This window comes from Aquila chrysaetos, chromosome 23 (genome assembly GCF_900496995.4).
Source record: "Aquila chrysaetos chrysaetos chromosome 23, bAquChr1.4, whole genome shotgun sequence".
NCBI classification, from domain to species: Eukaryota; Metazoa; Chordata; class Aves; order Accipitriformes; family Accipitridae; genus Aquila; species Aquila chrysaetos.
Genome location: NC_044026.1, coordinates 9,644,731 through 9,659,610, shown reverse-complemented (window position 1 = coordinate 9,659,610; position 14,880 = coordinate 9,644,731). Strand labels below are relative to the sequence as shown.

The window sequence follows — 14,880 nt, the reverse complement described above, 5'->3', positions numbered from 1 at the left end:
CATGGATGCACGTATACATGCATAAGGTATGCCTGTAGAATGTATACGCAGAGAAGAGAGAGAGATGCGGTAGACCGAGCTACATGGATTTGCGTGTGTATTGGGAACTTTAGAATAAATGAGGATTTTCTGCGGTGAGAACTCGGAAATGTGACGGCAGCCAAGTGTATTCAGGGCAAAAAATAGTTTGGGTCTGCACATCATGCGTCTTTTGACTCAGCTAAGAACAGGACAGATGCGATTTTTAGCGACTTCAATTCTCCTCAGGTGTGTGGAGCTTTGCACCAGGCGTCAGGGTAATAAGAATATTCCCCTTTGCTTTCAGAATGGGAAAGAGCAAAATTTCACTTGTGTGACAGTAACTTGGAAGCAAAAAGCTCTGCTAGAGGTGATCGCTTTACTGTGATCAGAAATCTCGGAAGCATAAATCTTTGCTTCCTCCTCCCTTAGACATAAATTCCAAGTTCTGGGGGAGTCGTTTTTAATTATGACATTACGTTTAAAAAAAAAAAAAAAAGAGTTCTGCTGGAAGATGCAATCTTGCTTTTAGAATAACTCCTACATGATGCCTAGAAGAGCTGGCTGGAGAGAGTTCTGTTCCCGAAGTTATTTATTGAAGGAACGAGACAGTTTAGGGAAAATCCGCTGTGAGCCAGGCAATTAATTCCCAGTCATGCACTTTAGTTTTTTTTTTTCAACCTAAACGTCTCTTTACTAGATTATACAGCAGTTCTTTCGTGTTGACTTTGGCTAATTGCAGTTGCTGTGAATTGCTAATAATCACTTGTTACAAGACTTGTGCTCTTTTCCGTCGCTAGCAGAGAAGTGCAGGTGGACTCCAGACCGCCTGCTGCCTTGAGAAAATGAAGGGAAGGGAAGGGAAGGGAAGGGACGGGACGACAGGAGCTGGGGGGTTGTCTGGATTTCACCACAAATAGCTATATGACAGTGCGCCTTTTTTCAGGCGCGGGCCGGTTAAGCAGCACGCCGATCCGCTGACGGGAACTTTGCAGAACCACCGGCGCTGTGGGGCGTGCGGGAGGCGGGACGGGGCGAGCGGGGGAGCCACCACCTCTCAGCTGCGGGAGAAACTCCCGCCGGAGCCGGTGCCGGTGCCGGTGCGTCCCGGCGGCACAGGGCTCCGCGCTGCCGCTAACGACACCGCTGCACGGTAGCTTGCGGAGGCCACGATCGCTTTCGGGCAGCCGAAGGTTTTCTGAAGGCTGGTGCTTATGGAAACGTCACTCGGGGCTCCGAGGTCGCGGTACCCGCGTCCCGGCTCGCAGTGCCTGCGCGTGTGGAAGGCAAGGACGGGAAGCGCCCTGCGTACGGAGAGGGCTACCCCCGCGATGGCCACATACAGGGAAACGCGTGTATTCACACACCCACTCAAGTCGAAGGAATCAAAGCCTAGCCCGCCCCCGGCCCCCCTGCCGGGGAGCCCGGCAGAGCAAACTGCCGGCGAGATGCTGCAGCGGCGGCTCCCGCGGTCCCGGGCGGAGCGGGCTGCGGCTGCCCTGCTCGGGCTGCCCTGCCGGCAGCGGCTTGGCCGCCTTCCCCTCTGCCACCGCCCGGGCGGGGCGGCGTAAGCAAGGCCGGATGGTACGGCGGCAGAAACGCCCGGAGGACGGACGCACCGAGCGGCGATCTGCGGAGAGACGGCGACCCCGCGTCCGGCGCCGCCTCACCCCGGGCTCTCGGCAGCCCTGCGCCTCGGGGACCCCCCCGTCGCCTCCCCGTCCCCGGCCGGGGTGGCTTCCCGGCGGCGGCGGCTCCGCCCGGCGCCGCTCCGCCTCTTCTCCCGTGCCGCCCTCGCCGCCTCCTGCCGCGGCGGCGGGATCCTCTGGCGGCGGCTGCGGGAAGCGCGGCGGGACGGGGCGGGACGGGACGGGACGGGAGCGGGTTGCCCCCCGGCCCGCCCCCAGCCAGCGGCAGAGCACTCGGTTACCCCTGTCGGGTGACCGTGTGCCGTTACCGGTGCTGTATGTGGCCATCAAGTCACCCAGCCCGCCGGGAAAACCCTCACAGTCCTAGACTGACTACTCCCCTCTCCCCTTGCAGTGTGACAGCAAGCCCCAAGGCTCGAGTGGAGCTTTATGGTTCATTAATTATGGCCTCCTTCCCCTCAGGCTGTAAGGAAAAAGAAAAGGTAATGTGTAAGATTTTCTTTCTGTTGTCCTCTGGGCTACGTGTTAATGCCAAAGGAATACTTTAGCACCGCCTCATCCTTCGGTGATTTCTACTTTTCCTCTTTTCTTCATACTCACGTGCTTTTCTTTTACTTTTAAGCACACTCTCTGCCTTTGCTGAGCCTTTTCGAATTGTGTATTCAGGTAAGGATCGTGATTATCCAGCGCACGTTTTAACAGAAGAACATTTTGTCATACCCTGTAGTGGCAGTAAAATGTTTATATTCTCTAGCACAATAAAATGGATCCACATTTTAACTTGCCTTTCATTGCATTTTCAACAGAGGGCGACTATCTTTTCAACCTGAGGGATACCTTTGGGGTATTTCTTGTGCAGGGGGGTAAGTCAGAGCCTCTGCCCAGCTGTGCAGGGAGCTAGTTAGCATAAATAAGGGGGGAAATGCAGAGGGAGGGAATCGGGCTTACAGATCAAGTGTCTCACTTGCTAGAATGGGGTACCCCCTTTCTAGCACTGAACAGGTTCCTGAAATTGGGCACCTGAACTTCTCAGTGATTCAGTGTTGAAGGAGAGCCCTCACTGGTGGCTTTCCTGGCATCCCAGTGGCTAAGGCTGCCACCTACACCACGGGCAGCACAGGGGGGAACTGGGGCTGCTCTGAGACGAACAGGGAAGGGGCTGAAACCTGTCTCCTACAGCTCCTGGAGTCCTCCAGCTGGAGGCTTGTTAGAGATTTATTAGAGACTAGAGCCGGTTTACTCTTGCTGAAGGTCTCTGTCGCTCCCACTGGAAGCACTCTGCTTTGTACAAATAATTAAATCTGCCTTGCGGTAGGAAGTTGAACCTCAGAGGTCCAGACACTTTCTGTGTGCCCTCAGCTCTGTCCTTCAGCACAGGGCTCACCACTTTCTTTGCCCCATAGGCAGGTGTCCTGGTTTCAGCTGGGATAGAGTTAATTTTCTTTCTAGTAGCTGGTACAGTGTTATGTTTTGGATTTAGTGTGAGAATAATGTTGATAACACACTGATGTTTTCAGTTGTTGCTAAGCAGTGTTTAGACTAAGTCAAGGATTTTTCAGCTTCTCATGCCCAGCCAGCGAGAAAGCTGGAGGGGCACAAGAAGTTGGCACAGGACACAGCCAGGGCAGCTGACCCAAACTGGCCAAAGGGGTATTCCATACCATGTGATGTCATGCCCAGTATATAAACTGGGGGGAATTGGCCTGGGGGGATTGCTTCTCGGGAACTGACTGGGCGTCGGTTGGCAGGTGGTGAGCAATTGCATTGTGCATCACTTGTTTTGTATATTCCAATCCTTTTATTATTATTATCATTTTAGTATTGTTATTATTATCATTATTAGTTTCTTCCTTTCTGTTCTATTCAACTGTTCTTATCTCAACCCACGAGTTTTACCTTTTTTACTTCCGATTCTCTCCCCCATCCCACTGAGGGGCGGGGGGAGTGAGAGAGTGACTGCGTGGTGCTTAGTTGCCGGCCAAGGTTAAACCATGACAGCAGGATATAGAGAATCCCTTCGGATGCTGCCATGCTGCAGCTCTTCAGCAGCCTCGCGTACGCTTGCTGGCAGAAGCATGGGCATTGAGGGCAGGCAGGCCTGGACCTCTGGGGCCGGGTGACCCCTGAGCGGTTGTTCTGAGGATGTCAGTAACACCAGCCTGCAGTGAATGAACAACTGAGCCCAGATCCACTGAGGCCAAGACTGCTGTGGGTGGCTGGTTCCAGCTTTGTTATCATATGTGTGACAAGTTATGTGGTATTTTTTGTCCTATGTGTAGTACATCAAATTTTCCCACCTACAAATGCAACCTATCATTGTCAGTCCAGTGCATTGCAATCTATCAGTATTTCTCAAAAAGTCTGCAAATTCATCTAACTGAAATGAGTTGGTATCTTCAATCAACACTCTTAATTTCCTTTTCACTTGGTTTTTAGCCAGGGCCGATTGAAACAGCAACTTTTAAGACATGATGACTGTGAGAAGTGATAATTGCTTTTGAGGATGGCAATGAAAAGGCAAATAATGCAGTAGAGAATGGGACACTTACACTTGAGTCTAAATTAGTGGTAATCCTAGGAAGATCCTTCAGAAGTCCTTTGGGCTTCATAAAATCTAACTTCCATTCTTTCTGTCTTTCTCAAAATTGAACAAATGTCCATAACAAAATAGTGGGAGACGCAAAATTGGTAAGTTGAGAATGTCATCTGAGACTGTCACCATGCGATGGCCATATTTAAGTGTTTGCACTGACATAAAAACATATTAGAAGCCAGAGAGAATTCAAAGAATTTGATCAAACACTCCTTTAGAATAATTTAGTTCCTCTGAACATTTCATTGTCAACTCCAATCTGAGGAGCAAGGGTGTTAGGGGAAATGTATCCTTATTACAAAGAACATTATCTCCAGATTTAAAAAACAAATAGCTGTGCAAGTGCTGCATTCATCTTGTCTGCATAAACTGAATAGCAAAGCAGCTTCATTCAGTTTTCTTGAAAGTTTAATTTATATGTTGAGCAAGAATTTTTGAAAGACAAGTTTATTTCATAAAATCATTTCTTTCTCAGTTTTGTACAGATATGTTTAGTTATTCCACAGAGGGCATATTCCATTTAGAAAAAAGCAGAACACAATTCAAGATAACAGAAGAGGGCTAAGCTTTAGAAAATACATTGTTGCCTAAATTCATCCTTGGAGTAAGCTGGCACAGCTCAAATATCAGAAATAAAAACCTCTTCCATTGTATTTGACTTGTTCTTTCATTCTTAATAGGCGCAAGTGAAGAAATTTGGCAGTAGACCTGCACACGCTTAGTCTCCCATGCTGAATTGTTGTAATTCACTTTTCAACTCTTTTTTTCATGAAAGCATACAGGAAAAACCCAATGACAAGTAATTCCTGTTTATTAGTCTCTTTGGCCATGACTAAGCTGTGATGTAGATGTGCCCCACAGGGTCCCAGCTCACCCATACTGGGGACAGTGACACAGCTCACCCCACTCCTGAAGGCCCAAGCTCCTTCCAGAGGAAACCAGAGCAGGTTGATGCACATCCAGATACTGCCCCAGCCTGGAGCAGGACAAGGCCAAGGTGTTTACTTTGAGCCAGGATCTGGGAAATGCTCCCATCTCCCACAACTCAGATGACATCAGTGAGTAACAGTCTACCACACAAACAGTTCCACTGACTGCAGAGAGATTTAAATTGTTAGGTGTTGTGTAGTGCGAGGCAGTGGCATTTAATTAAGTATTCCAGCCTGGAATCGATCGGCTTATTGCAGCATCTCCCAAACTATGGGACAGCACCTACTGTTCAGGCAGGAGCACATGCTGCAAGGTGGCTTCTTCTTCTATAATTTCAATTCTCAGCAAGGATTAGGAGTGCATGGGATTCTCCAAGAAATGTAAGGTGGATGGTTTCTTCAGGAAACTTCAACCTGGTTTAGCAAATCCACAATAACAAGAATGAGCTCTAATCATTATTTTCTGCCTTTACCTTAAAACACAGAAAGTGACAATCAATGTAACTGGAAGAGATTTATGTATAGAATGTCTGTGGTGCCATATGCTTTTGGCAGGTAATTATTAGGTCCTCTACTCATCCAGTAAACTCTGATAAATTGTTTACTAAAATAAAGCAAAGGGCCTCATCACGCAACCATGCAACTCTGCTGTTTGCAAGTAGTTCCATATTCAGTGAAGACAAGGAGGCTTTCCACTAAGTAAAATAGGTCAGATTTAGAGGTCCTGGCACTGTGTCTGCAATGGAGACCAGAAAATGATGCAGAGCCATTCAGGGCAAGAGTCAGACTTGGGTGTCAGCAAATAAAACAAAGCACAGAAAACTCTGGGGCAGACAGAATGGCTCTGGAGAAGATGCTGTCAAGATCGCTCCGAGTTTCTCATTCATGTAGCAAAAAAAACTCACACTGGAGTTTTTTTGTAGAAGTCTGAGGAAAGCATCCTCTGGAGGTTCGCAGATTGTTCATAGTTTTCCACCATTTAGTAAATACAGGCTCCGCATTGTCCCAGAACCACTCTGGTGCCACTTTCACAAGTACTCTGTGGCCTAGGGTCTGACTAGGCATTCCTGCACTCCAGCCTTCTCTTGTGGAAGAACATTTGCTGAGTAGCTGTATGGGATCAGGATAAAGGTCTGGATAGCGCAGTATCCTTCCTCTGAAAGTGGCCAGAAGCAGAGTTTTTTGGGGGAAGAGGAACAGGGCACATATGATATTCCTCCCAAGTACTCCTTTAGCTTCTAGCAATCAGCGTCTCAGCATCCTGATATAGTTTCAATCTATTTAGAGAATTGTGCAAAAGTCCCATGCTCCAGACTGAACTTGAACCCACAGAATCTGGTTTCAGTCAGTGACTGTCCAATTAGTTCCTTAATCTTTGGAACATAAATGTTCAATAACTGTTTGTATTTTAAAACTGTCTAACTACCTAATCTTCCTGTAAAACAAAAAAACCCAAAACCAAAACCAAACCCACCATGTTTTTCATGTAACTTGAATGTTTGGCATCTGAGGGGAAGAAGTGCTAAGAATCAAGCTTTGCAATTGCAAATATTATCATAAATAATAATGTGTGATAAGAAAGCTTGAGCCTGTGCCACCTGTAGGCTGCCAGAATGGTTGGGAAGAGAACTGAGCTTACAGGTACTGATACATACCTGCCAACAACATGGTAGCGTGTGTACATATGGGGTGAAAAAAAAGGTAAATGATCAAGGGGACTATCTCCTGATGGGTCCTCACCAGCCCACCCATCATCCTCAGATGCCTGGTTCAGGAAGATTAAGTTGGTGCATTATGCTGTGTCACTGGTGTTGCTAGAGTTATATCTCATCTGTTATTCTGGTGAGACCAGAAATAGCAAGCTGTTGGTAAACTGATTCCTAGCAAGAAGCCTTGTCCAGATATGTTACCCAGCACACATCAATCTGCCACGACTGTCAGTGGCAGACCCTATCATCACCAACCACAGGAAAAGACTCGAGGGCAGTGAGCAAACGCTCATCTGCAGGGCTGCAGGCAGTCTCCCTCAGTGATCAACAAGACCCTACCATGCCCCTCATTTCATGGTCACTTTGCCTTGCCACAGGAGGACTGCGCACCCATATGAAGTGCTTAGGAGAAAAGTTCTCCAGGTGTGCACGTCCTGACTAAGAGGAATTGTTATGTTTGCTAGCCCTGACAGCATGTTAGGCTCACCTCTCCTCGAGTGGATATTCAGCCTCTAGGAGCCTAGCATGGCATTCATTGTACATCTCCATGGCCATAGGAAGAGGCAGAAGAGGTTTGCAGCTGAGAGGGTCTGTCTTGCATAGGCAGAAAGAGCTGCTCCCCTCTGCCAGTTGCCAGGTGGTTTTAGCTGTTTCAGAGGTGCTCAGTGAGCACATCACTGGGGACACCCCGTACAATATCTGTGCACTTCACTGCACTGCATCCCTGTTGGACTTGGCACAGCTACGTGCTCTTCACGGAGAAGACAGGAGGTCTTGTTGGCTGCAACCTTTTCATGGGAATAACCTGCATGCAAGAAAAGAAATAGCTATGGGACTTTATAAAGCTTCACCTCCCAATAGACTCTGCAATTTTTCACTGTTTTTGATCCCCAAAGGGCCAGATTCATTATATTCAGATACCATTATCCCACTTTTGAAAACAAAGAAATGATAAACAAGGAGGTGTGTGGCTGCTCGGGGCCACACAGGAAGCCTACATGAGAACAGAGATCCAAATCCTCCCCTTGGCTCAGGATAGCACTGTAACTAATAGATGGGCATGCACCTCCCCTGCTCCTCTTTACCAGCTTCCAGTCATCCGCTCAGTCCCGTGGCTTCTCCGTGGCCACTGAGAATTCGCAAATTTTTAATTGCACAGCGTCAAACAAAAAGCTGCAAAAAGGAATAGGCGTGTGAGATTTTTTTCTTGGCAATGTTTAGGAATGAAGGGGATGAAGAGAAGACACACAAGAAGCCCAGACAGCTCCCCAGTCCTGGACCAGACCCTCACCTCAAAGTGAAGCACAAACTCTCCTCTCTGTCCCAAAGAGAACATAGGGCTGATGCTCTATAGCAAGATAGCACCTAATTCGGAAACGTCTCAATTCACTGTCTTCGCTCAGTATGTACCTTTCTGGGCAACAGTGAGGATGCGTCACGTGCACACATGTGATCGAGTGCGTGCGTGTGTGCTTTCCAATTAATTCTTCCAGCTCTTGTGATTTTTTGGTCTCTCTAAAAGGATAACCAGTATAAGAATGACATTTTGCAATCAAATGTTGAATGTGTTTTTTATTTAAACATTAAGATTAAATTACAAAAGCTTCTGGAACAAGGAAAGGATGCCAAGGAGGAAAGAGCTGAAAACTCAGATTGCATTTTCTCATTCATTGTAAAAGCAAAACACATTGGCAGCAGCAAGGCGTTTTATAGAAAAGTTTCAGATGGACAGTACAAAGACCTTTCTGTCAATATTGTCACTGAAACACCTTGCTGTCATGAAGCACATCTTTTTTTATGATCACACTTCTTGGTGTTGGCTGATTGGTTTTCACTGTGGGAAACAATAATTAGTGCAGATTTACTGTAATTCTTCACTGTTAATCTCTGCTAATATAATGCAATCTTCTTCTTGGGAAAATGGCCAAACATCATTTACTTTACCCTAATAAAAATGTCTACTGCTGTTGTTAAAAGTTTTATTTGCACAAGTATGTTCCTAATCTATGTTAATTTCATGCAATATATCTCTAATTTTTGGAGTAAATACTGAGAATCATTCGAGAAAAATTCCTTGGAATGCAAAATCCAAACAAACTTCGTATTTTTTTTTAAGGGCAAGATTCCACCACCTTTATTTACACAAGTAGCATCCTGCTCCCTATGTTATTTCACTGCAAGCTAGAGGCTCAAGCAGTGAAAATCAGCATAGCCCCATTAGCATTTACTGCATTGTATTAACCTCCAATGAAAATTGGGCTGAGCAGTTTTATCTGTGGAGTAATACACTACCTATAACCAGTAAAGGTGCTCAAACATAGCCCTACACTTAATAATTTGGCACATTTACAACTGGCGTTACTCAGTAACTTATCAGATGACAATAGTGGAGCTCTTCTGTAAAATATAGGTTAAGCCTATATTTGTATGACTGTACACCTGAAGTATAAAAACCACGATATGTAGTACACTTGAACAGTTAAAAAATATAACTTATTTTATTTGTAAACTATCAATGCAAGATACTCAGCAGCAAAGAAGCCATGTTCAATGTCTTCTGATCTTTTATAAAGATCTGTTGCTGTAAGTAATATAATCGTCTCTGAAACATCTGAGGTTACATGTAGAAACAATCAAGGCAATATTATTTGTACATATTATTAAACATGCAAAAAACTTCCTGAAGAATATTGCCCAAATGTAGAAAGTCGTCTGGATCTCAAATTTTCCTTGGTAGCATCTGCTTTGTAAGTATGGCTCACATGTGGCTTTAGAGTCCTTCAGTTTATTTTGGAGAATTGGCACCTTTAATAACAGGCTCCCTATTCAAATATGTGGCCCAATAAACTAAGTTAAAAGTTCCAAACAGCACTGGAAAAATTATCCGGGACATTTTGTCAATCTTACTGATGCTGTTGTAAGTCTTTTTGCTTTCAGCAGGCTTTTCTTCTGCAGACTTCACTGGAGCAGATGCAGCGTTTGAGATGACGGATGGGGCTGAGTCCTTTGGCATGTTTGGTGCCGGGGTCATCTTCCCAGTGCTGTAAGTATTAGTTGATTTATTTCCTAGCAATTGGTGCTCTTTTTTCTGCAGTGTAAAGAACAAAACGTTAGACTGCAGGAACAAAGTGGAAACACATTCTCAAGATATTAACCCAAAAATCTAAGTACCGTAATCAATCATGATAACAAATGCCTATTGGCTATTCCGACTTTGACTACTAAACAGCTGTTTCTGCCTTGACTTTATAGCCCTTACTCAGCTTAAACTTTCCTTGATGCCAGAGAAAGCTAAGAGCAGCCAGCCGGACCAGGATCCCACCTGGTGTGTGTATTAGCATCTTCTTTTGTCAGGGCGATGCCGTCCTGCACCTGCAGAGGTTGCTGCCCTGCGGGCAGCTGCCAAGACATGAACCTCACCTTCCTGGCTGCAGCAAGGAGTGTGGTGCAGGGCTCACTGCCCCTGCCAGCTTGCCCTCTTTGTATTGCTCTTTCGGGATGCCTGCAGGTACAAGCTCTCTCTAGGAGATCATTTGCTAAGAGTCAGTCCTATTCCAAAATTTTCATTTCAGCCTGAAACCCAAAAGTTCGTTTTTTCACAGAGCTGCTATTTTGTCTCTTTTTTATTGGGGATACTGTGGTTGGACCCTGACTCATGGAGCTCAATGTGAGCTTTGTCATTTATTTGGGACAGCACATAGGGAGTGCTCTGCCAAGATATGTTTCATAGTATATGTCTGCTATTATCAGAAGTTTGGTCACTGAAATCCCATGCCACGTGTACTCAATGCCATATAACCTTCTGAAAACACTCCTCTTCATATAGATGGTAAAGAATGATAGTTTATCTCCGTGAAGAGATGGCAGCATATTTCCTTGAAAATTTTCCTCTATAGGAAGGTGAAAGTATGCCATGAGGTAATTAAATACCTTTTTCACAAAGAAGCTGAAAATTGTCCATTCAGTTATTTGAACTATGCTGAGTACCTGCTTTTTATTCTAGGTATTTAAAAAATGTAAGGTAAGCACCTTGATTTTAGCAGCTTCCAGGGCTTTTTTGCCATCCCATGCCCAACTCCTCTTGGTGAAATAGTTGACTGTTGCAAATTCAATCAATGCAGAAAATACAAAGGCATAGCAGACAGCTATAAACCAGTCCATTGCAGTAGCGTAGGCCACTTTTGGCAAAGAGTTACGGGCACTGATACTTAAGGTGGTCATGGTGAGGACTGTTGTTACTCCTGTAAAGAAGGAAAAAAAAAGAGACAGAGATCAGTTTGGTAGTCCTTACAAGATCCCTAACGACTTACAAGCAGGCCCCAATTCAGCAGGATAGCTAAGAAGGCCACATGAAGTCAGTTTGCATTTGCATATTACGGTCTGAAAGAGTAAGATACTTTGCTCTCCAAGAAAAAATGAAAGTCTCCACCCTCAGGTGTTTACTTCTGTGGTGTTCTGGTTATCTCTAGTTATAGCATATTTACATAAGTATTTTTAGGGGTAATGCAAACCCAGCTGTTACATAAACCAGAACCTTACTGGTATTTTATCCCTGTATACTGATGCATGGCATGTATAAAGCATCCCTCATTAAGGGGTACATTATAAAATCAGTGAGCAACCTGTTTAGCAGTAACTGTCAGAATAAAGTGGGATTACAGATTTTATTTTCTTACATGGAGATTTTATGTATGAAATTGTTGGATGTTATTGATTTCCTTGGCTGTAGCTCCTCCTTTCCCATAGGCCAGTAAATGACAGAGCTGCCACTACTTCCCTCTGGGGAGGATGCCCCCAGTAGAACAAAATTCAGCTCTCAGTTACAGCTTTGTAAACCTAGAATGGGTACCACTGGTCGGCAAAGCAGTGCTGGTACCTGTATTCTCCCCATACAACTTGCTGAACTGATTGTTGGTCAAAGCTGCCAACGGATTTCAGTAGGTTTGTACAGAGGAATGACCCTTTTAAGAACAGCTGAATGAAGTTTTACATAATAAACTGTTCCCGCTCCCCTCATTTTTCATCTAGGGAAAATTTTGTATTTCATCAACCTTCACTTAAGACTGTGTTTATTTTCTGCAATCTTCTAGTGATAAATAGAGTAATTTAAGAGACCCTGAAGGATTTTTCCATGACAACTTCTGTAGTAAATATATGTTTTCTAAATGCAAAATCATATTAATTTGTTTGATGGTAATGGAGATAATTGTCAGTAATTAACCTCTACATGGTTTTCCCAGATAAACATCTTAAAACAGAGATAAACAAAATGTCTTGAAGTGAAATCTGTTTCAAATGCTTAGCTAGAGTATACACTAAATATGATAATATGTATGCTTTTTTGTTCTAAGCCATCCAGTATTTTACCTGACTGGAAAAAAAAAACCACAAATCGCACCAATCTAGTTCTTCTATCTTCTGTCCTTAACCTTCATATAATTGATTCTTGAGCAATTTCTTTCATAAATTTACCAAAAAAGCCCAGACAATGTTTTTAAATGGGTTTTGAGTTTAAACTGGAAGAGAACAAGGGAACGTCTAGAGCATCTCAAGCAGAAAAATAAGCATTAGTACACTGTGGTTTTGTTACAGCAAAACACTTCCACAAGCCAGACCGATCCTTCCCGCATGCTGGGAGGAAGTGGGATACTCACCAAAGACAGTCCTAGCAGGGACAGATTCTCTGTTTAGCCAAAATGACACTTGTGATAAGATCACAGTCATAATGCAAGGAAGGTACGTCTGGATGACAAAATAACCAATTTTTCTTTTCAGATGAAAATGGGCTGTCATAATAGTATATTCACCTAGAAGGAGAAAAAATGTGCATGTGGGTAAAATAAGGGAGGCTTACTGACTTAGGGACTTAAGCAGGCCAACTCCACCCTCCCCCTCCCCATTTGAGGATACCATTCGGCCATTCTTAACTGCATGAAAAATGTCTGGGATTCTGTGCTGTGGAAAACCAGGACTTGAGACAGAGGTGCTGCTAGATCCTGCTAGTCTTCACATTCAGTCCCTAAAAGCAGAAGACGACTGACGACTACTACTGCACTGAAAAGCTGCAGTCCTTTTATGCACCTGGGATGTCTTGATATTCACAGGCTTAAAAAAATCCAGGTTGCTGGTACTGCCTCAGTCCTGCCTGGTTTTGACTCAGTTCTACAAACTGTCTTACCAGAGTAACGATTAAGGCCATCTACTCTTAGAAACCTGATTTAGCAGCAGGAGTTAACCTCATTAGGGCAACTGTTATTGCCAAGCCATCAGTTTTCAAGAATGAGAACAGGTCCAGACATTCCTTCTGCACCACACTTTGGGGACTGCCTGTCCCAGTGTCAGTGCTGCCAAAATTGCAGCTTTGCACATGGATCCTGGGATGTCTTATTGACCTGAGTACCCAAACCCATCAGATTGCTCCTCCAGAAAAAAGAAAGTCCCTCTAGTGCATGCAGTTTGCTTAGAATTTGGTACACCTTAGCCCTTGGAAAGATAATCTGTTTCCGGATAGACATTGTGCCATGTCTTGTTCACTTCTGCAATGAACACTGTACTGCCTGCATGGAGAATTCACTGAAAGCTGCCACAGCAGTGCTAAATTCCATGTCTTTTTTATATGCCAAATTCACAGCAGTGCCTTAATCTGTCTTTTGTCAGGTCCTCTGAATTTCAATAAAAGCCTAAAAAAATGCACTCTAAAATCGACAGACCAGCTGTCACTTTCCCTAATGTTTCAGAAAAAATCAAAACTCAACCAGTTCTTTCAGACTGTTCCTGGAAAACCATATAGTTGTTACTGAAGGCTATGATGGTAACTGCTCCCCAAAGCCAAAATCTTGCTAGCTAAAAACAGGCTACTATTTGCCTAGGAAAAATAAGAGTAAAAACAAAATGTAAGAATAAAAAACAACCAACCCCTTCAAGCCCTAACATCTCCACTCACATTGATATCAAATTAATTTAAAAGCATGCATCATTCAGCTGGGTACTGATGAATCAGAGTAATGCCTGTTCTGAAATATATATTGTCCTCCAAGAACAAAACAAATATAGCTATAATCTCTGTTGGAAGACTTGACTGTTAGTCTCTATAGACCAGCCACAAAAGGAAAATCTGTAACAGACTGATTCTGCCTTGAGTGAATAGCCCGAGTTGAGCTGTGGCCAGCATTGCTAAGCAGTTAGATTTGGCAGATTATTTCTAACTGACAATATGGCTAATTAGCAGAGAATAGGTCTACAGTGAAAGGGCTTTTGCAGGTATAGCTGCACTGATATGTTATGCTAGAGGAGCTCTGTTATTCTGGACGAAGTGTACAGACCTTGTTCATGCTGAGGATTTTAGACAGAAAGACTGGAATAGCACAGAAATACCTTACCTGACAGCCTGCCTCAACCTTTATGACTTTCTTCTGGAGTCTGATTTTCTGGCAAAACAGTTCCCTGAAGGGGGATGTGGAAATGGACAGGGAATGTGGTGAAACTGGGGAGAAAAACCCTGTGAAGCAGCGTCTAATTCACTTCCATTTATTGTCATTTTGAACCAGGGATGTGGTCTCAGGAGGAACCCCACTTGCTCTTTATTTAGAACCATTTAGTTTGTGGATTACCCATAAAATATGCCAGGAGCAGCAGGTCTATGTGCCTGTAATCTGAGCTGCTACTGCACTGGGATGTGTTTGAGTCACAGTTTCCCTGCTCGCTAAAGAGTGACGATGTGCATTATTGATTTTGACAGTATGCTTTTGGAGCCGGAATAAAAAAAATCTACACGGCTTCAGCAGAGCAACAGGATCCCCTTTTTACCTTTTTAAAATGCAGAAAATGAATGCCTACAGTTTGATGGCCCTCCACAGCCGATTTTTCCTTATCATTTTCTTTAACCTATCAAAGCTCTTGTCTCCACTGAAATAATGATATCACTTTGATTTTGTACTTGCTCTTCTTCCAATCAATATCTTCTCCGGTTTCCCATGCTGTCC

General features: G+C 44.3%; 1 protein-coding gene across 7 annotated transcripts in view; it reads right to left on the bottom strand.

The window, feature by feature from the left end:
- Positions 1 to 8,455: 8,455 nt before the first annotated feature.
- The window catches only part of GABRA5 (gamma-aminobutyric acid type A receptor subunit alpha5), a 59,412-nt gene continuing 52,987 nt past the window's right edge, over positions 8,456 to 14,880 (bottom strand). For all 7 annotated transcript variants that reach the window (XM_029998754.2, XM_029998755.2, XM_029998753.2 and 4 more), the window contains exons 8-10: positions 12,553 to 12,705; positions 10,928 to 11,139; positions 8,456 to 9,986 (exon numbers count right to left, since the gene is read on the bottom strand). In XM_029998754.2, coding sequence (XP_029854614.1) covers positions 9,684 to 9,986; positions 10,928 to 11,139; positions 12,553 to 12,705 — 668 coding nt within the window. In that variant the 3' untranslated portion in view covers positions 8,456 to 9,683. The remainder of the gene's footprint in view (positions 9,987 to 10,927; positions 11,140 to 12,552; positions 12,706 to 14,880) is intronic.